A 22,509-nucleotide genomic window follows, 5' to 3' on the forward strand; every position below is an offset into this window, starting at 1 on the left:
TTCCGGACGGAAGTGACGTAGGATCTCGCGAGATCTGGTCTTTTTGCACATGGCGGCTGTGTAAGAGCTACACGCGTGGACAGTGTGATACCGGGGATATAACTTGGAGCCGCCAAGATGCAGCACGACGATGTAAGGAAGCGATGTATTACTGTATAGTAGTATTAGCTGTCAGTAATGTTAGGTTCGTTATACATATGTCAGATGGATGAGACGCATCATGTGACCAGGGACTTAAAGGGGGTGTCCTAGGGATAATATAGGATAGGGCAGGAGTAGGGAACCTTGGCTCTCTAACTCTCGCAAAACTACAACTCCCATCATGCCTGGACAGCCTTCGGCTGTCCAGGCATGATGGGAGTTGTAGTTTTGCAACAGCTGCTGAGCCAAGGTTCCCTACCCCTGGTGTATGATCATGGGGGACCCCTTATGTGTGTGCAGGGTGTCAGACCCCTGTGCTGGTATGGTGTTCCCATGCTGCTCTATTCACTGTGTATGGGGGCGGCCAAACATAGCCCAGCGCTGTACTGGTCCCATAGACGGTGACTGGCATGGCCGTGCGTATGTGGGACTGACAGGGACTTCGTGTTCTAGATCAGACCTGTCAGCCCCCCATGATCATACACTTATCTTCTATCCTGTAACAATGGAGAGTCGCCCCCACCCCACTCCTAGATGACTGCAAGGGGGTCACATAGTAATCCTGCTGGGGAGTACAGTATATAGTCACTATACAGTATATAGTCACCATAGTGTACTCAGCCGTTGCTGCATCTCCCATAGATGTGTATGGAGAAGGCCCCTATGCTTGTTTATAGCTAGAGAAGATATACACAAGGGGAGGACTGAGGCTGCATTTCCCACGTTCCATGTTCCTCTTGGATCACGGACGTGGTATGCCTGTAACGGACTCTCCCCCCTTGGGCAGCATCTGTGATAAGATGCTGGGAGCGGGGGAACTGTACAGATATGCGCCGCGCTGTAATGAATCAGCCACACGGCTCTGTCACTACAGCGCGGCGCATATCTGTACAGTTCCCCCGCTCCCAGCATCTTATCACAGATGCTGCCGGGGGGGTCCGTTACAGGCATTCCATGTCTGTGGGGGGTCTCCTAGCCATCAGTCACACCCCTCCAGTCTGTCTGTAAATTGTGTCCTTGTCAAAAGTTTTTATCAGTCAGGGTCTGGGTGTTCATACCCATATGATCTAAAAAATAAAGAGTTTAAAGAGGTAATATATATTTTTTTCTTTCAAATCAAGTTTAACAGATTTGTAATTTACTTCTATTTAAAAAATCTCAAGTCTTCCAGTACTTATCAGCTGCTGGATGTCCTGCAGGAAGTGGTGTATTCGTTTCAGTCTTAAATAGTGCTCTCTGCTGCCACCTCTGTCTGGGAGGAGGTTGGGACTAGTCCGGCCATCAGTCAGCTCTTGGAAGGGGCACTGGCTCTCAGGCCTCTATTGTTCACCAGTGATAGCAGCGTACATATAGTAGCAGAGCATTGTGTCTAGTGTTGTCGCTGGTTGGGACGCCCGATTTAGTCTGAACCCGAGTGTGCGACATTTGAATACCATTGGCTGAAGCCCTAGGGAGTGCTGGAATTCCTGGATACAGCCATAGGCCACAGGCTGTCAGCCATCCCCCTGAGGTGTAGACCTGTAGCTTATGTAATGATGACACTTACTTTGTATCTTCTGTTATTTTCATGCTCCTTTCTTCTCTTACAGGTCATCTGGGATATTGTGGGAAACAAACAGTTCTGCTCCTTCAAAATAAAGTGAGTATTATTTGCTCATGATGCTTTCTATAAGGTTAGCCAGGGACTTTCTTCTGTAAGTGATGCATAATATTTAAAGTGTCACTATCACTTTAAAAAAAAATTTTTGATACATCAAAGTTTTAATCAGTTGAGATGTGGCTGCTCAGATTAGATAGAGCCAGGAGAAGCGTGTGGCTGAGTGCTTCTCTCCATAGCTCGCTGCTCCCCCATGCCATTGCAGTGAGGTGGGGAGAGCAATGAACTGGGACCTGGTGATCTCATGCTTCTCCCAGCTGTAGCTAATGATCGATAGGGGTCTCCGCACCTGGACCCCTCTGATAGACACGTCAACATTTTTTTAAAGGGGTTATTCAGTGCTACAAAATAATGGCCACTTTCTTCCAGAGACAACACGACTCTTGTCTCCAGATCAGGTGCGGTTTGCAATTAAGCTCCATTCACTTCAATGGAACTGAGCAGCAAAACCCGCCCAAGCTGGAGACAAGAGCGGTGCTGTCTCTGGAAGAAAGTAGCCATGTTTTTGTAGCACTGGATAACCCCTTTAAAGTGACAGTAACACTTTAAGTTTGGCTTTGTCTTATAATGGAGCCTTATCCTCTACCAAAAATGGAAGAGATCAGTACACAGTTTTTTAACAGAGGGGTCATGTGGTCACTGGCTGGTATATGGACGTTGTAGATTCTCAGCTCTCGCTAGTGCTAAGAATCTACAACAACCATTTTCCATGTAAATCAATGCTGACATTTTATTTTTCTAGGACAAAGACGCAGAACTTCTGTCGGAATGAATACAACAACACTGGTCTGTGTAACCGCAAGTCCTGCCCCCTCGCCAACAGTCAGTACGCCACCATTAAAGAAGAGAAAGGTGGGTGATAGACACGGGTGACATCATGCCCTGATTATGGAGGAAGGAGATAAGTGACATCATATCCTGATTATAGAGGGAGGAGATAAGTGACATCATACCCTGATTATAGAGGGAGGAGATAAGTGACATCACACCCTGATTATAGAGGGAGGAGATAAGTGACATCATATCCTGATTATAGAGGGAGGAGATAAGTGACATCATATCCTGATTATAGAGGGAGGAGATAAGTGACATCACACCCTGATTATAGAGGGAGGAGATAAGTGACATCACACCCTGATTATAGAAGGAGGAGATAAGTGACATCACACCCTGATTATAGAAGGAGGAGATAAGTGACATCACACCCTAATTATAGAGGGAGGAGATAAGTGACATGACACCCTGATTATAGAGGGAGGAGATAAGTGACATCATATCCTGATTATAGAGAAGGAGATAAGTGACATCATACCCTGATTATAGAGGGAGGAGATAAGTGACATCACACCCTGATTATAGAGGGATGAGATAAGTGACATCACATCCTGATTATAGAGGAAGGAGATAAGTGACATCATACCCTGATTATAGAGGGAGGAGATAAGTGACATCACACCCTGATTATAGAGGGATGAGATAAGTGACATCATATCCTGATTATAGAGGGAGGAGATAAGTGACATCACACCCTGATTATAGAGGGAGGAGATAAGTGACATCACACCCTGATTATAGAGGGAGGAGATAAGTGACATCGTGTGTCTGTTATCCACAGGTATCTGCTACTTGTACATGAAGACGATAGAGAGGGCGGCATTTCCAGCACGCCTGTGGGAGAGGGTAAGTGCTGACAAGACTTTTTTACCCATTCCACTCTACCTCTACCGATCACTAGAACAAAGGGGCAGACATGCTCAGCAGCGCACGCTCTGCCCCTTCAACTCCACTCTTTCTAAAAGTATCAACGGATTGAATTATAAGGCAGCCTATGGAACCTGCAGTAATCACGTCTACCAGATGTTCCATAGCCTGCCATTATAATTCCATTCAACACTAGGTTACCAGTGACAGCGGAGATGATGGGGCAGAGCGCACTGATTAGCACGTCTGCCCCTTCGTTCTGTGGCTGTGACATAACACAAGCTTGTTTAAATAATAGGTACACTTTAAAGGGTTAATACACAGAGGTCGGTTCTGTCATCCAGGGATTGTTTTGAACTCATCACTGATATATAAGATGCTTTTCCCGCTAGGTACGCCTGAGCAAGAACTATGAGCAAGCTCTGGAGCAGATCGATGAAAACCTGATCTACTGGCCCCGATTTATCAGACATAAGTGCAAACAGAGGTTCACCAAGATCACACAGTACCTGATCCGGATCCGTAAACTCACCCTCAAGAGACAGTAAGTGCCCTGTGTTTCCATGTTACTCAGTCACTATGCATAAGGCTTATGGCTGCTGTAGAAAACAGTCACCGTATTAGTCTTTGTTTTGGGGGTAAATTCATCTAATTTATTGTATACCGGAAAAATGTAAATGGATAGACTTTAAAGTTACTGATCACACTCGGTCTCTCTCCTGGTCCCAAGATACAGCTGGGGACGTGTGCTGCATCTTTTTCTCCGACTGTCAGTCAGATCTGAGTCTTTGTCTTTATTATAGTCTATGGAGCAAACCAGTCAGATGATGTGTATGTTAGGATTGCTGCAGGTCTCAGGAGTGAGATCCAGTACGATCAGTAACTTTTGTGTAAGGACCTGTTATTGCAAATGATCATAATGCTTTAAACTCTCTGAGAATTTGGGATTTCCTGACAATAATCCGTATTTATGGTCCTTTTCTATAGGACAGGTTGTACAATTTCCTGACCTATTTTCCAGAATGGGCACCTTTCAAAAAAAGGGTGTCCATGTCCAATAGAAGTCTATGGGTCAGGAAAAGAAAACCTACTCGAATTTTCTGATTGAAAAAAAGGTCATTTTTTCCTGACTTGTGATGGGGCGTCAGTGTGTCTGCGACCTATCCATACCCTAATATCATTCCCCTTGATCTATTTTGTGGGGACAATAGTAGAAATGTACAATGGAATAGGAATATCATACAAAGGTTTCGTTTTTACAGATTAATGCATAACAAGTGTTCAGGCTCATTGCAGTCGACTTAGTATCTGTAACCACCTTCCCCATCACGCGCTAGAGACTTTTCACAATGAATGTAAGATCAGGCAGAAGAGCGACGTTTCTGACTCTTTAGATGAAACCCAAGACATATAACACATGCTGAGGGCTTCTTCTTGCTGAAGGGCCCAGAGTTATGGAGATAGATAGAAAGCAGACATGTTGCAGCTTTAGGCTTTTTCCCGGCTATGACATGTAATTCATCTTCTTCTCCAGGCGTAAACTTGTCCCACTGAGCAGGAAGGTGGAAAGAAGAGAAAGGAGGAGAGAGGTCAGTATTATAATACATCGATATAGTAATACGTTACCGCTCATGCACGTCATTGTGAAGCAGATCACAGCTCAGTGTTAATATTCCTTGTTATTACAGGAAAAAGCCCTGGTGGCCGCTCAGCTGGACAACGCCATCGAGAAAGAACTGCTGGAGCGTCTGAAACAGGGAGCGGTAAGATGAGCTGAAACCTAGCACACAGGTATCAAACTCAGCCCCCCGGCTTTTACAAAACTACAATTCCCATCATGCCTGGACAGCCAAAGCTAACGCTTTGGCTGTCCAGGCATGATGGGAATTGTAGTTTTACAACAGCTGGAGGGCCTAAGATTGACACCGCTCTTCTAGTCCTATCTTTTATCTAATATAGTGATGTACAGGGGCGATGTCTGTCAGACATGACATGCCCTTACAGATGGTTATAAATCGGAATACAAATGTATATGCAGTACTGGGCAAAGCCACTATAAAATATACGGAGCTTTGCTTCACTTCTGCAGCCTTTTCAATAAGCTGATCAGCCATAGGACCCAAGGGTAGGTCAGCAGTATTATGGTTCCAGAAAGCATTTTCTATACCATAATACTATTGGCTGCCTATGAGGGCCAGTTGTACACTAAAGAAAAGCTTTCTAAAGGGCAGACATTGTGCCAGTCACATAAGCCTGTATTATATAGGGTGCTTGCCATGGAGAAATTGTCAAGTGCTCCAGACTCTCTTAGCACCTGTGGAAGAAGGAATACATATTAGAAGATAGATACCAGACATGGTGGCTAGTACAAGGAGGTTATTATTGATGATGGCTGACCTGTTTTCTTCTCTCTTCACAGTATGGAGACATCTACAACTTTCCTATTCAGGCCTTTGATAAAGCTTTGGAACAGCAGGAAGAAGCAAGCGAGTCAGAAGAAGAGGAGGCGGAGGAGGAAGAGGAAGATGATGAGGTATGTATGACCGCCATGATATATATATATTGTATCCTGATCATCCAGTTGGGCAGTCACTGTAGATAGAATTGTCAGGACATGTTCACACAGTAAAGGCAATGCATATGAATGAGGATTTACAAAATCCCGTTCACATATTACAGAAAAAAATCTCATGTTAAACATCCCAGATTTTGCCAGACACGTGATATCTGCAATGGAAATTTTTTTGGCTGGTGAGAACATGACTAGGCTGGGTTCACACTGTGTTTTTGCTGTCCGTTTACCGTATATGTTTTATAGGGGGGGAAACGTATGCAATACTGGGGAATCCGTTTGGTTTTTTCACCGACTACCATTATAAAAAAAAAAAAAAAAGTATGAAAATGGATGGGTTTATCTTCTTTTTTTAGTGCACACAAAAACGTGCCTGACCATTTTTTTCTATACGTTAAAGGTAACCATTTAAAAACGGATCCGTTAAACGGCCGGCAAAAAACGCAGCTAGAACCCAACCTAAGGGCCCTATTCCACTGGACGATTATCGTTCAGATTATCGTTAAATCGTTTGAATCTAAACGATAATCGTTCAGTTGAAATGCAGTTAACGATTAACGACCGAACGAGAAATCGTCGATCGCTTTATAAGACCTGGACCTATTTTTGACGTTGCTCGTTCGCAAATCATTCACATTGAATAAGACATTGTTCGGTCGTTCGCAATAGACACGAACGCAATAGCGAATAAATAGCGAAGAAAAACGATCGCAATTACTGTCATAAGTAACGATTATCGTTCCATGGAAATGAGTGAACGTTTTCAGGTCTTTCGCAATAGCGGTCGTTTGAGATCAATGATTATGCAAAAGAATCGTCCGGTGGAATAGGGCCCTAAGAGATGAGTGAATCTTCAATTTAGGAATAGAACTGATACAAAGGGAAACTATAATGGGAAGAACTGCATTTTCTGGTCTTGGTTATAATACTGACCAAAAATTACATATGCAAATAGCCCCATACCAGACTTGTCTAGGGAAACAACACTCATAAAGGGGAATGACTCTCTACATGGCTATGTAAGTTGCTAGCAGAATCTTTATATGTGGGTTGGGCAAATCTTATGGTAGACTGTCTTATCACTTTGTATATCTGTCATCCTCAGTCCAGTTGAATAGTCATGACAATGGATTTTTACTTTGATTGTAAGACTACTGTTACTTTCCAGGGGTAACAAAGGGAAAAGCAGTAGTCTAAAGGCCCTATTCCACAGAACGATATTCGGCCGATATTCGTCCCGTGGAATAGAGTGCAACGATAAGCCGACATCGTTCATGTCGGCTGATCATTGCAGTCGCTTGTTTTTCAACATGTTGAAAAAGAAGCGACTGATATAGCAGCGATCTGCTGCCGTCGCTCCGTTGAATAGGAGCATCGGCAGCAGACGCTGCTATATCCTATGGGCTGCCCGGACGATCTAGCGATCACCTGGGCAGCCCCCCCGCAGCTCCCCGCCGCCCCCTCCCGCACTCTGCAGCCGCGTTGAATAGCGGCGGCAGCAAGCAGGGAACGAGGAGCAAACGAGCGCTCTCTCGACCCGTGTAATAGGCCCTTAAGGCCTCAGTCACACTGTAGGGGAAACCAATGACCATCCACCCTGGAGCCAGGACAGTCACTGCATCTACTCACGTTCACCTATTTGTTTTCAGGAAAGCGGCAAGAGAGAGTTTGTGGAAGATGAAGAAGTTGAGGAAAGTGACCTGAGTGATTTTGAGGTGAGTTGAGGTGATGTAGCTGTAAATTTAACTCTTTGTTGTCCCGTTTTATTGCCTCATCTCCTTCCACTCCCCCCTCCATAAGAGAACCATGAAGGGGGGGGAGAGCTTCAAATTGCTTTCTCATGATAAAAATGCATTTTTAGGCAAATAAATCCAATGACAAAGTTTCTTAAAATCGCCTGTACTATTGATTTCTGGAAAAAAAAATGTAAACAGTGACTCTTTAATGTTTGATTTCAAGTTTATGTACATTGGCCACCTGCTTCTTAAATAAATCATGAAAACTGGGGACTTCAGTAATCAGATACTTTCTACCTATTCATTTTACTCGTATGATATCATGATTAACAATGACTTTGGTTCACTCATTGCCACCATCTTTCTTTTGTAGGATATGGATAAACTAGGCAGTGATGAAGAGAAAGAATCCAGTGAACAGGAGTCTTCAGAGGAGGAAGAAGTAGAAAATGCAAAGACCACAAAAGGAAAATCCAAAGGCAAGACGCCTCTGAAAGGACCGGTCAGAAGAAAGAGAGCCTATGTGGAAATAGAGTACGAGCAAGAGACTGAGCCACAGAACAAGGCCAAAGCCTCATGATGGCGGAGGACACTGTAACAATACTGAACTTTTTCTAAATAAATCCATTTCCCGGGTGACGAATCAGCCTCCTGATCCTCTACAATATTACTGAATGTTACTGTAAAGCCACCAGTGTTCTGTAAGGATTGGACTCCATTCTCCTTCACAATCACTGATGAATTCTGGAAGGGGGAAGACGGTTTACAAAACACCAGGTGCCTGAGTATTGTTCAAGGATGAAGAGGAAGCCATATGTATGAGTGTTATGCACGTACTGCTTGAACAAATAGACATCACAGGGGAGAGTCTCACTTAAAGGGGTATTCCACCCAAAATCTTTTTTTTTTTTTTTTTGCATTACTAAATAGCCCCATTGTAGCTCCACATATTGCTTAAAGCAGGTAGATACCTGTTCTAAGCCATTTTGCGGCTGTCTCTCCTCACTCACCCCCTCTCAGCACAAAAAAGGAGCTAAACTGAGTCCTCTCTGTCTTGCTCCTTCCTCTTGGCCCCCACCTTCTGAGACATCTATTCCAGGGATAGGGAACCTTGGCTCTCCAGCTGTTGCAAAACTAAAAAGCTAAAGCTTTGGCTGTCCAGGCATGATTGGAGTTGTAGTTTTGCAACACCTGGAGAGCTAAGGTTCCCTACCCCTGGACTATTCAAGTAACATCATTGATGGGGGACTATGCCAAGCCCCAGGGGGTTGGGAACACATGCTACATATGTGGAGACGACTAGCTCTGCTACATCAGTGGGTATCAGCTCTGCTGCAGTGGGGCGGGTATGTGAACGGATCAATCGGAGAAGTACTGCATGATGGGAAATGTAGTTTCCTGGCCGGCCATCTTGGGAATAGAACAACTTTTAGAAAAACTTGTAAGGGTACGTTCATTCTTTGGACGGGCAACGGAATCTGTCCAGGCATAGAATAGAGTCTAAGACACAGACGTGCGAGCTGCAGAATGCACAATGGGTTTTCTGGCACCATTCCGTAGTGTGCAAGTACCCAAACTCAGGAATGGTGGCAGCTAGAAAGACGGGAAATATATCAAAATACTCAGGAAGACTTGGTGAGTAAAATTATCTAGGTTTGGGAGCATTTAATTTTTTTAAGCTCTTGTGTGAAATACCTCTTTAAGACAAAATGGACCATTTCTATCAAGCAGTTCTCATAGTGCTCATAGAGGGACACATCCCTATGACCTAATATAAGACATATGGCCAGAGGTTTCATTCAGAAAACAGACTCTTCAAAACATTCACTAAAATTATGTCAGAAAGAGAAGACACTGCATATAACTTTATTAGCTTGTGTTGCTGTCAGGTATCCTGTAGCACTCTGTGGATGCATTTCAGAAGAAGAGGTTCATTGCACACTGAGGGGATGCCTTGCAGGGCAGTCTGAAATAAAAAAAAGTGACAAGTCTTTGCTGTGTTAGAAAGGATACGGCTAATGCATCGGTCGTCTCAATGTATTGCATTCAAAAACATTTATATTATAGTATTAAAGAGGTTATCTGGGTAGCAAAACCAATATTCTAAAAAAATTCCCCTTACTAATATCACCCTATGTCGGACATATCTTGCACACTTTGGCTGGGTTCACACACAGTATATTTCAGGCAGTATTTGGTCCTCATGGCAACCAAAACCAGGAGTGGACTGAAAACACAGAAAGGCTATGATCACATAACATTGTAATTGAGTGGATGGCCGCCATTTAATTGCAAATATTTGCTGTTATTTTAAAACAACGGCTGTTGTATTGAAATAATGGCAGTTATTAACTGTTATATGGCGGCCATCCACTCAATTTCACCATTGTGTGAACAGATTCTTTCTGTGTTTTCAATCCACTCCTGGTTTTGATTGCCATGAGGACCAAATACTGCCTGAAATATACTGTGTGTGAACCCAGCCCTGTTTTTTCTCATTCTTATCCGCTCTGGATGTATAAAATCCTCTACTCTGGGTCCACTCTGACCATGCCAGTCATGCAGCACATAGTTACACCATGTGCGTGTCAACTCTGCTAGAATAGAATACATACTGGGGTGATGTGATACAAAATCAGTGGGGGGAAAAAATCCTGTGTTTACTGTGAAATAGTAATGACAGCAGTGGGCAGGAAAGGAAGGTAAGAGGGCGAGTACACAAATGGACCAATTGAGGAGATGCATGATGGGAAATGTAGTTTCCTATCTTGGATATAGACCAGCTTTTAGAAAAACTTCTAATTCTGAAATGGCAGCAGCTAGAAAGACAGGAGACGGCTCAAAATACTCAAGGGGACCTGGTGAGTAAGACCAGTTAGCATTTTAATTTTTTTTCTCGCAAGTGTATAACCCCTTTAAGGCTTTGTTCACACATGGCTTCTCTTTCACACATCAGTTCAGCTCTCTAAACTACATGAGGGTCACATACAATGAAAAGGCAACACCTTTTTCACTTTAAATATTTTGCAGTTAACATAGAGAAAACGGTCCCCAAGGCATATAGGAACCAACACATCTATTTTTTATTGGGCCTGCAGGATATTTCCAAGTTCAGCACCCCATAGAGAATGAATGAAATGCTGGCCACACATACACCATTTATTTCAGGGACGATTTTGCCCCCAATTTCTGGATTGATGAGTGTCCCAATGGTCGGACCCGCAGGATCATGTTATCCTCTATCCTATAGATGAGATGTGCATACTCTCTTTGTGTTCCCATTCCCATCAGTCTGTTACTCACTTTGACTTGTCCTTTGGAGCATCTGTCTAGAAGCAGCAGGCACTCGGTAGCTCCATTGAGTAAAGCTTCCGTCACAGGCACAGAATTCTGATTTGACTCAGAAGAAAGTTCATATATAAACTTTAAGAGAGTCTTTAATAATAGAGGAAGCCTTGGAGGAATCCTAGGAAAGGATAATAATGGACAGATTACTGAACTTAAGTGCTGCAGCAAGTGTGAAGGACAGGTAAAACCATCACATACAAGGCCTGTACAGTCTCACCTTGGCCATGCATATTTGATGGTTCCCTGTAAAGTCTCCAGGATGCTGAGGCGAGCAGTTTCTTCCGGGCCATCTGTAACCTCCAGATACCCCACTATCACACGCAGCAGCCTCTTCATGTGACGGACGATCCTAACTCCAAGCCTATAGTGAAATATACAAATCCATAAGAAACAGGCTTATAGCTGCACAGTGTAATTCTATAAAGAGAAGGCCTCGTTCACATGGGACACTTTAATTTATCCTTTAGTTACTGAACGCTTTTCTCCTCACTACAGGAGACTACAAGAGAATGATCAGTGGGGGTCTCAGCACTCAGAACCTGACTCATCAAGACTTTTGACAGGACCATGGTAAAAATTTCGGCAGTAAATCTGAGCCAATCAACAAAGGAAAGACAAGTCGGCATCAGATTACGCAGAATGGTTTTGACATGGTCACCTTTCCTGAAGAGCGGGCAGGTTGCGGGCATACAGTCTGCGTAGTGCGAGCTTGTGTTCCATCTCCATGTAAGTGAGAACCAGCTGCATGATGTCGTCTGAAGGATTCTCCTCGTCTTTTTGGTATGCACCCACTGCGGGTGAAGGTTTCTGGAGGACAGGAAACAGATCCACTAAGCAGGGCAGGACCACCTGATGGGGGAAAACAGAAGGATTAGTGGTCATCACCATCTCATTATCGGCTGCCATCACCAGCTTTTATAAATAATGGTAGAGACCAAGTCCAGCACTATGGCTGTATCCACCTTCTCCACAAAGCAGGCAGACATCGGGATTCAAATGCCGATTCAGGGGCCCGCGCTGCTCAATTCTCATTGTGGGCACTAAAGACTATTGTCAATCAGACACCAAGGCTGCCAACCAGCTCCAAAGAGGGTTTATAGAAAATAACTGCAGCAAAAACGGGAATCTTTCCCTATAAAAAGTATGCAAAAAAAAATCTTTAAAAAAACTCATGTCTAAGGAAACAAGGGCTACATGTATAATAAGTTTAGGTTTATAAAAAGGTTTTCCAGGCAAACTCTCCACCAGATCTGCTATGGGGCATGGGGAGACAGTGCTGGAACCATCTGATGCCCAGCAAGTATAATGTATGGTTCCTATATTATCAGCTGCTGTATGCCCTGCTGGAAAAGCTGTATTCTTTCCAGTCTGACATAGTGCTCTCTGCTGCCACCTCTGTCCATGTCAGGAACTGTCCAGAGCAGGAGAGGTTTTCTATGGGGATTTGCTGCTGCTCTGGACAGTTCCTTACATGGACAGAGGTGGCAGCAGAGAGCACTGTGTCAGACTGGAAAGAATCGGCCACTTCCTGCAGGACATACAGCAGCTGATAAGTAGAAGTAAATTACAAATATGTATAACTTTCGGACACCAGATGATCTAAAAGGAAAAGATTTTTTTACTGGAATACCCCTTTTAAGGAGAAATCTGGCTACAGGAAAAAAAAACAGAATGGGCGGGGGGAACAAACTATTCCAACTCACCATTTCCTGTGCCTCTCCAGCGCTGGATCACCGGCCCTGCTCCAGGATATCCTGCGGAGCCGACATCACAACCCGGTTGATGGATCACCCGTCCAGCCAGTCAGAGACTGAGGCAGGACACTGCTGCAGTCACTGATTGGCTGAGCAGGCTGTCCATCGGCCAGAGCAGACATGTTTCCCCGAATCGTGACTTCATGACAACTTGAGGGGGAAAATTCCTTTTGGCAGGGGTACTTAAGCCGGTCATGGGGTACATCGCAGGCACAGGGAGAGGTTAGCAATGCTCGATTTATCCCCTGCAGCCTGTCAGATTTTTTCTATAGCTGGGCTTCTTTTTTTATTTTTAAATTCAGCAGAGGTGGGGGGGGGGGGGGGGACACACCATAAGGAGAAACTACTTATGTCTCCCTGTGCCCTGCGGAAGGCATTTTTTCCCCCCCAAGTTGTAATGCCTGGCTGATGGACAGCCTGCTCAGCCAATCAGTGACTGGAGCTGTGTCCGCCTCAGTCACTGACTGAGCGGGCCGTCAATCAGCAGGGTCTTGATGTCAGCACTGGAGAGGTGAGTAGTAGTGGTTATGTCCCCCCCTTCTCCTTTAAGTGGTCATTTATCCTATAGTTGAACAGTCAGATGTGACCAGGAATCTCTCTTACCTCAATGACCTCAGCATCTGTAGTATAAAGGTGATTACGAAGAGCATGATAGGCCACCGAGGCCCGATTATACTGCCTCAGCTCTGCCGCCGGCTGTCAATGGAAAGAACAGTAGACATCAGTCCCTATTGTTAGAATTCATTCTGATGATCAGTCTGACTACCAGGAAAATGTTAAATCCAAGAGTCATGGGAACAACGACCAGTGATACAAGAGGATATTGCACACAGTGCTGACACATATACTATATCACTAATCTCTACTCTCTATCTCTACCGAGCTGATACAGTAAAGATCACCTGGTCAAAGAACAGTAACAGGAGCCACCACTACTTGTTTTATGCAGTCAGACCCCCATGGATGACACATCTGTGGCCTCTCTTACTGATATGCTGTTAAAGTGGACATGCCAGCTTAAAGGGGTAATCCAGTTTTAGAAAAACATGGCTGCTTTCATCCAGAAACACCTTTCTTGTCCACAGTTTGGGTGTAGGGTTTTGCAGCTCAGTTCCATTAAAGCAAATGGTGCTAAATTGTAATACCACACACAGCCAGTGGACAGGAGTGTCGCTGTTTCCACAGGAAAGCTGCAGTATTTGTTTTCTAATCCTGGATACTTTACTCTATCTGTCGTGGGGGAAAAGACTTGACGTTTTGACTGTGCACCACAATCTACAGTCTTACCACATTCCTGATGATATGATGCAGGCACCGTACACCCAGCACTTTATTCTCCAGCCTGTAATCATCAGAGAAGAGCAATGAGGGCGGCATCACCCTGCTAAGAAAGTCCGAGAGCCACGGCCGAGGGACCTGTAACAGCAGCCAGGAGAAGACAAGACTGGCCTCCGGGTGAGACTCCCATGTGTCTCTACAATAGAACAGATTACATGTCAAGATGGATTCACCCCTTTAAGGGCTCATGAACACAGTAATATTACTGTACTAGGGCTTCCATAGAGAAACATGGAACCATCAGAATCCTCACGTATGGAGGGATAGAGAAGAATTGCGCATAGAGGAGACCATCTAGCTTCTTTCTGGCAATACATTGGATGCTAAATCAAAATAAACCCATAGTGGTCCATGTAGTTTGCAAAATAAAGGGGGAAGGAAATGACCGGATGGGTGCACACACCTTCAGGTAATGCACACACTTGTTCACGTGACACACGCATCTACCCCCTCTTATTCTCATGGCGCAAACATCTGCCCTTTCGTTCATGCGGCGCACACAGCTGTACCCCCCCCATGTTCAGTTGACGCACACATCTGCCCTCTCATTTACATGACGCACACATCTGCCCTCTCATTTACATGACGCACACATCTACCCCCTCTCATTTACATGACGCACACATCTGCCCCCTCATTTACATGACGCACACATCTGCCCCCTCATTTACATGACGCACACATCTGCCCTCTCATTTACATGACGCACACATCTGCCCCCTCTTATTCACGTGGTGCACACATCTGCCCCCTCTTATTCACGTGGTGCACACATCTGCCCCCTCTTATTCACGTGGCACACACATCTGCCCCCTCTTATTCACGTGGCGCACACATCTGCCCCCTCTTATTCACGTGGCGCACACATCTGCCCCCTCTTATTCACGTGGCGCACACATCTGCCCCCTCTTATTCACGTGGCGCACACATCTGCCCCCTCTTATTCACGTGGCGCACACATCTGCCCCCTCTTATTCACGTGGCGCACACATCTGCCCCCTTATTCACGTAACACACAGGCACCTATATAATCCCTTCTATCTCTGTTAGTCCTCACTTGCGGAGTCGGGGTCCCAGCAGCCCCAGGGCCTCTGTGAAGCTGATGAATGGCTGATCTTGTGGCCCTTTGAGCAGCTCGGCCACCGATGTGCAGCGTGACGTCTCCAGCAGAGCTCGCAGCAGCTGTTTGGCCAGACGACGGGACTGTGCGTCACTCCATGGGGTGTCTGTAATATGGGCCCCGCAGAGGAGGAGCAGAGGAGCTGTGCAGCAGCGCAAAACACACCGAGGGTCTAATGTACAGGAGGAGTCGGGGCTGGGAACCTCAGAATGGGGGGCCCCTTCACTGTTACTATGTGATGTCAGGGTCTCTGCTGGTGTTGGGGCCCCTTCATGCCTTCCTGCTGATTCAGGGGCCACATATTCAACCTCCCCCTTAGAAATAGACACATTACACCCCTCCTCTGGAGATTTAGGGCTCTCTTCATCCTGTGGGGTCACATCCTCCACCAGCAGGCCGGGGCCCCCAGATTTCCCAGCCTCCTCTGCGTTCTCCGCTTTCAGTCCTAGCTCCGCCTTCGCGGTGCCAGCGCCGGTCACCTGACCGCCACGTGACGCTTCATTCACAGCCTCCAAGAGCAATAGAGAGGCCCGGAGCGCCGCCGCTGCTCTAGCCGGAACTTTTTTCTCACTTCCGGGATTTGGAGCGGGCGCGGCCCAGGTAATCAGCGCCTGCAGCAGCTCCGCACAGCCGGCCGGGGTGCGGGGGAGAGCGGGAGTCCGGCCGAGACAGACGCAGAGCCCGGAGAGGGCGCGTGCTAGGGGATGCTCGGCAGCTGCCATGCCAACGCCGGGACGCCACGCCCCCCGGACGTACTAGGTTATAAGAGGGCGGCCATCTTAACTGCTGGCAGGGCAGTTCCTTGAAAGGGATGGCGGGATAAGTTAACATTTGAGGAATTACTTGTAAAGTAGCTGAATAGTGATATAGGGTGTACAGCGAGGGCACACTCCTATACGTGATTTATGTATGTGCATACTAAGCTGAAGCTGTAAAGCAGGGATGGTGAACCTTCGGCCCTTCAGCTGTTGCAAAACTACAATTCCCATCATGCCTGGACAGCCAAAGCTTTGCTTTGGCTGTCCAGGCATGATGGGAATTGTAGTTTTGCAACAGCTGGAGCGCCGAAGCTTCCCCATCCCTGCTGTAATGTATAGTGAGGAGCAATACCCAGCGCGGCCTGCAGGTGGCAGCATCACAGTGCCCAGGAGGAGGTAGGGGAGGGCTGAGGCTGCTGCTGCTGTGTCACGTGATGGGGCTGCTAAGTTTGGAGGTGGTGGACTGAAGGAAGAACAATTGTAATTTTTTTTTTTTTTAGGTTCTTTACATTTTCCCTGCGTGTTTTAGAGGCGTCACATGTCGAAATCGTTTTAAAATTGACTTGATGCAAACATATGAAAAACGCACGTAAAATAGGGACATTACATCAAAATAAGTAGCCTGCAGTATTTTTATATACAGTCATAAAAAAAACAACAACAACTCAAGAACGGTCAAAAGGACGTATGTTGTGGTGTAAAATGGCTGTTTAAAGTCTTGATATACCAACATACACTCCAAAAAATATCGGGGAGGAATTTAGCAATGCCCCAGTTTTCTAGTGTAGGAAAAAAGTTTTGTGCAAAAATGTGCTTTTTTTAAAAAAAAAATTTTTACAGTTGCCAAGACAACCATTTCCCTAAAGTGTATGGTGACTTTTAGGGCCATATTACATGAAAAGATCATCATGTGAAAAATCGTTACAGCGTTAGAATTTAAGTGATAATAATCTTGGTGTGTATGCGAGCAACGATCAAACGACCAACGAAAATTTGTTGGTATGTTGTTGATCGCATCTTTTGAGCTGACAATAAAATCATTAATTGTTTGCAAATCTTTCGGTGTATGTACTCATTGGGGGAGATTTATCAGACATGGTGTAAAGTGAAACTGGCTCAGTTGCCCCTAGCAACCAATCAGATTCCACCTTTCATTCCTCACAGACTCTTTGGAAAATGAAAGGTGGAATCTGATTGGTTGCTAGGGGCAACTGAGCCAGTTTCACTTTACACCAAGTTTGATAAATCTCCCCCATAGTGTGTGTTACTTTTATTTTATCTTCAGCCTGATCCAGCCTGCAGGTTGTGTGATGATTATACAAGAAAAGATGCATATACTACAACGTGAGCGCCATCTGTAGGCAGATCATAGTCATCATCCCTCAGGCTCGATGGAATGAAGGGCCCAAGGTCTGCCTACTTAAAGGGGTACTCTGGAGGAAAAAAATATATTGAAAAGCCGCATTAGACTGCACAATATTGAGGAGGGAGCGAACGTCAGTCTGCCATGTCAGCGTTCTATTACACACACAGACAGAGAGCAGGGAAGGGTTGTGGGGAGCAGCAGGAGGGCAGACGTCCAGGCTGCTCATTCAAGACGGCGGTGGTCTGCTGCTGCTGCCGCCGCTCCAGTTACGTGGAGCGACAGTCCGTCATTATCGTGATCAGGAAATTTCAACATGTCGACTGACCACGATCTGATGGTGGTCTTTTATGCTGGCTTTACACGGAGCGATAATTCGCCCAATCCTACGATTAACGATTTTGAAGTAACAATTTTTTTTATATCGATCAGCGTTTAGACGGAACGATATACCGTACGGAAAAATCGTTTTGCGATTGCTTAAGCCTATCTCGCACATAGGTAAAATCGGTGAACGACTGTTTACACAGAACGATCTGCAAATTTTTTGCGAACGCCGATTTAAGAACATGTTCAAAGATCAAAATGAACGATTTCTCGCTCGTCGCTTGATCGTTCGCTGCGTTTACATGTACGATTATCGTTCGAATTCAATCGTTATCATGCAAATTCACACGATAATCGTTCCGTGTAAACGCAGGATTAACAGGAGCTATTACACATAACGATTATTGTCCGATAATCGTTCGGTGTAATAAAGCCTTAAATCAACTGGTGTCAGCAAGTTACCATATACAGATATGTCATTTACTTCTATTCAAAAATCTGATGTCTTCCAATACTTATCAGCTGCTGGATGTGCTGCAGGGAGTGGTGTATTCTTTCCAGTCTAACACAGTTCTCTCTTCTGCTACCTCTGTTCATATCAGGAACTGTCCAGAGCAGTAGAGGTTTTCTGTGGGGATTTACTACAGCTCTGGACAGTTCCTGACATGGACTGAGGTGGCAGCAGAGAACACTGTGTCAGACTAGAGAGAATACACCACTTCCTGCAGGACATATAGCAGATGATAAGTACTGGAAGACTAAAGATTTTTTAAATAGAAGTAAATTACAAATTAATATAATTTTCTGACACCAGTTGATTTGAAAGAAAAAAAAAAATCACTGAAATGCCCCTTTAAACCACAGTAAGAGGGTCTAATAAAAAGGCTGACCTCCTTACCTCTAACTCTTCTAAAAGATATTATCAAGACATTGAGGTACAGACTGATGAGTCTTCTGTCTCCAATCTTTGGAATCCTAAGATTTGTCACAAAATTTCTATAGAAGATTTGAAAGCCTCAGTGCAACACCACCTGTATTTCTGGAGAGTGGGAAGTGAGAGAAGACTGTAGTCGAATCTGCAAACTCAGACTGAGCTATAGTTTAGTACGTAAAGAAATCCCAGAAGAATACCATGAGGGGCAAGTGGTCAAAGATCAAAAGTTTTTAGTGTTTGAATCTTGCTTGGACTCCTTGCAAGGTGAAATGCCAGGGAATATGAAGTTGTTTTATACCGAATACCGTCCCCAAGAGACAGGCGACCCTGGGATCGGATGTGTGTGGGACAGAACATCTGAACGGACGGTTCAGATTCGCTTTAATGTTACATACTTCATCGGGCACCTAAAGCCACCATGAAAGGCACCAGTATCAGGGTGCACACTACGGAATAGCGACAAAAAACCTGTCGCGGATTCCGCAGCTTGCACCCACTCACAGACTCTGGCGGCTGCGCACGTCTCCACCCGTGTCATAGAATCCATTCTATGCACGGGCGGATTCCGCCAAAAGAAGTGACATGTTCTTTCGGCGGAAGGCGGAATCCGACCGTGGAGTCTATGACACATGCGGAAATGCGTGTGGCCGCCAGAGTCCACGAGTGGGTGCAAGCTGGCGAAACCTGTCGCGATTCCGTAGTGTGCACGTACCATAATGGTTATTACGTTATACATGTATTTACTAAAATACTCTTGCAGGATGCTTGGAGAAAACGTGTAAATTAAAGGAGAAGTCCAGCAAAAAATGTTATTTAAGTATTGTATTTCCCCTCAAAAGTCATACAAATCACCAATATACACTTATTACGGGAAATGCTTATGAAGTGCTTTTTTCCTGCACTTACTACTGCATCAAGGCTTTACTTCCTAGATAACATGGTAATGTCACTTCCTGGATAAAATGGTGATGTCACGCCCCGACTCCCAGAGCTGTGCGGGCTGTGGCTGCTGGAGAGGATGATGGCAGGGGGATGCTCAGTGTCCCTCCAGTGCCCTGTGTACCTCAGTGTCCCCCTGCCATCATCCTCTCCAGCAGCCACAGTCCGCACAGCTCTGGGAGTCGGGTCATGACATCACCATTTTATCCAGGAAGTGACATCACCATGTTATCCAGGAAGTGACATCACCATGTTATCCAGGAAGTGACATCACCATGTTATCCAGGAAGTGACCATCACCATTTTATCCAGGAAGTGACATCACCATGTTATCCAGGAAGTGAAGTCTTGATGCAGTAGTAAGTGCAGGGAAAAAAAGCTTTTGGAGGGCAATATAATACTATAATAAAATTTTTCGCCGGACTTCTCCTTTAACCAGAAGAGTTAGTGCAGTTTCTTGTAAGAAATATGGAGAAACAGGTTTGGACTGAATGTCACCATTGGCAGATTATTGAGGAAGTCAGATGGCTGCAAAGAGAAACCTGCTGGAATACAATGGCCATGCCATGTTCAGTGAAGTGCGATAAGTCCTATATTGTTAGAGAGTCGTATTTTGGATATTGAGTCGTAGGTATAGTTGTATTGTAGTATTTGTGGGGTCGCTTCCTTTTGTGTCGGTAAGCCAGGAGAATGAGCTTCCAGCATACACCAGATCATGCTGCTGCTAGATCTAATAATTTCAATGTGCTGTGGTCGAATAGTGACTGTGTACATCACGAGTGTGAGCGTATACTGTTTTTTGCGGGGGAAAAATTGGAAGATTTACTTAACAGTGTGCCGAAGATTACCAAAGGAATGCTGAACCATAGCTGGACCTCCTGAACCCCATCACTGCCACCCAACATTACAGCTGTGGAGAAGAAGTCATGAGGCATCAGTGTCATCAGAAGATGAGAGAGCAGGGCATGTCATGAAGCTTGGACAGATGAGAATTGTCGGACTGTCACTACCACTCTCTGTTCTGTGAACATCCTGGATATGGGTCCTAGGGTCTACAAAAAAACTAGTAGTTACAGTGATGTTTCTTTAACCCCTTAAGGACCGGGGCAATTTAGATTTTTTGCGTTTTTGTTTTTTCCTCCTTGTGCATAAAAGGTCATAGCACTTGCATTTTTTTCACCTAGAAACCCACATGAGCCATTATTTTTTGCGTCACTAATTGTACTTTGCAATGACAGGCTGAATTTTTGCATAAAGTACACTGCGAAACCAGAAAAAAATTCAATGTGTGGTGAAATTGAAAAAAAAAAACACATTTTGTGTATTTAGTGGATATGTGTTTTTACGCCGTTCGCCCTGGGGTAAAACTGACTTGTTATATATGTTCCACAAGTCGTTATGATTAAGACGATATATAACATGTATAACTTTTATTATCTGATGGCCTGTAAAAAATTAAAACCATTGTTTACAAATATATGTTCCTTAAAATCGCTCCATTCCTAGGCTTATAGCGCTTTTATCCTTTGGTCTATGGGGCTGTGTCAGGTGTCATTTTTTGCGCCATGATGTTTACTTTCTATTGGTACCTTGATTGCGCATATACAACTTTTTGATCGCTTTTTATTAGCATTTTTCTGGATTTGATGCAACCAAAAATGCACAATTTTGCACTTTTGGATTTTTTTGCGCTGACGCCTTTTACCATGCGAGATCAGGAATGTGATTAATTAATAGTTCGGGCGATTACGGACGCGGCGATAGAAAAAATGTTTATTTATTTACTTTTATTAATAACCTGGGAAAAGGGGGGTGATTCTGACTTTTATTAGGGGAGGGGGCTTTTTATTAATAACAACACTTTTTTTTTTACTTTTACACTTATACTAGAAGCCCCCTGGGGTTAGGGTTATGCCCCCTAGGGGACTTCTAGTATAAGTGCACTGATCTCTCATAGAGATCTCTGCAGCATAGATATGCTGCAGAGATCCATGAGATAGGCACTCGTTTACTTCCGGCTGCTGCAGCCGGAAGTAAGCGAGTGCCGAGCCGGGGACGGTGCCATCTTGGAGCGGTCCCCGGCCGGCTTCAGTAACGGAGACAACGTCCCGGAGGAGCGATCTCCCCACTAGACACCAGGGATGACGCTGCAAACGGTAATCGGATGCAGCTGTCAACTTTGACAGCTGCATTCGATTACTGTATTAGCAGGCACGGCGATTGGACCGTGCCTGCTAATACCTGCGGTCCCGGGCTACAAGCGGCACCCGGGACCGCCGCGGTTCAGAGCCCGCGGTCGTTAAGGGGTTAATCCATGGAGATATATATATATATATATATATATATATATATATATATATATAATTTTTTATTTTTTTTTTCATTATTATTTTATTTTTTGCTTTAGGCTGTATTCCCAGTGGGCTCCATGACAGCAGCAGCCAGATGTTTCACTGCACATTCATTTTCAGGGCAAGTTGTAGTTTTCTGAACAAAATCTGTCTGACTTAAAGGGGAACTATTAGCAGGTTAGACAAATCTAACCTGCTGATATGTCCCTATTAATTTTTATTAAAGTATTGTATTGCCCCCCAAAAGTTCTGCAAATCCCCAATATACACTTTTTACGGGAAATGCTTATAAAGTGCTTTTTCCCTGCACTTACTACTTCATCAAGGTTTCACTTCCTGGATAACATGGTGATGTCACTTCCTGGATAACATGGTGATGTCACTTCTTGGACAACATGGGGATGTCACTTCCTGGATAACATGGGGATGTCACTTCCTGGATAACATGGTGATGTCACTTCCTGGATAAC

The 22,509-nt window shown here is 44.8% G+C and overlaps 2 protein-coding genes across 2 annotated transcripts; one reads left to right on the forward strand and one right to left on the reverse strand.

Annotated features, from left to right (window-relative positions):
* The first annotated feature begins 32 nt into the window (after positions 1-32).
* Positions 33-8,450, forward strand: MAK16 (MAK16 homolog). The gene is made up of 10 exons (XM_069944346.1): positions 33-132; positions 1,731-1,780; positions 2,541-2,650; positions 3,414-3,478; positions 3,892-4,043; positions 5,034-5,088; positions 5,188-5,262; positions 5,919-6,032; positions 7,721-7,786; positions 8,181-8,450. Exons 1-10 carry the CDS (start codon positions 118-120, stop codon positions 8,385-8,387), a joined length of 909 nt encoding a protein of 302 aa, XP_069800447.1. The 5' UTR covers positions 33-117; the 3' UTR covers positions 8,388-8,450.
* Positions 8,451-9,666: 1,216 nt separating this feature from the next.
* TTI2 (TELO2 interacting protein 2) lies at positions 9,667-16,110 on the reverse strand. The gene is made up of 7 exons (XM_069944343.1): positions 15,305-16,110; positions 14,197-14,383; positions 13,513-13,605; positions 11,814-12,004; positions 11,373-11,516; positions 11,111-11,273; positions 9,667-9,773 (listed from the first exon to the last, which is right to left on the reverse strand). The coding sequence occupies exons 1-7, from the start codon at positions 16,087-16,089 to the stop codon at positions 9,693-9,695; spliced, it is 1,644 nt and encodes a 547-aa protein (XP_069800444.1). The 5' UTR covers positions 16,090-16,110; the 3' UTR covers positions 9,667-9,692.
* Between the last annotated feature and the right edge of the window lie 6,399 nt (positions 16,111-22,509).

The sequence above is a fragment of the Dendropsophus ebraccatus genome, chromosome 1 (assembly GCF_027789765.1).
Source record: "Dendropsophus ebraccatus isolate aDenEbr1 chromosome 1, aDenEbr1.pat, whole genome shotgun sequence".
NCBI lineage: Eukaryota > Metazoa > Chordata > Amphibia > Anura > Hylidae > Dendropsophus > Dendropsophus ebraccatus.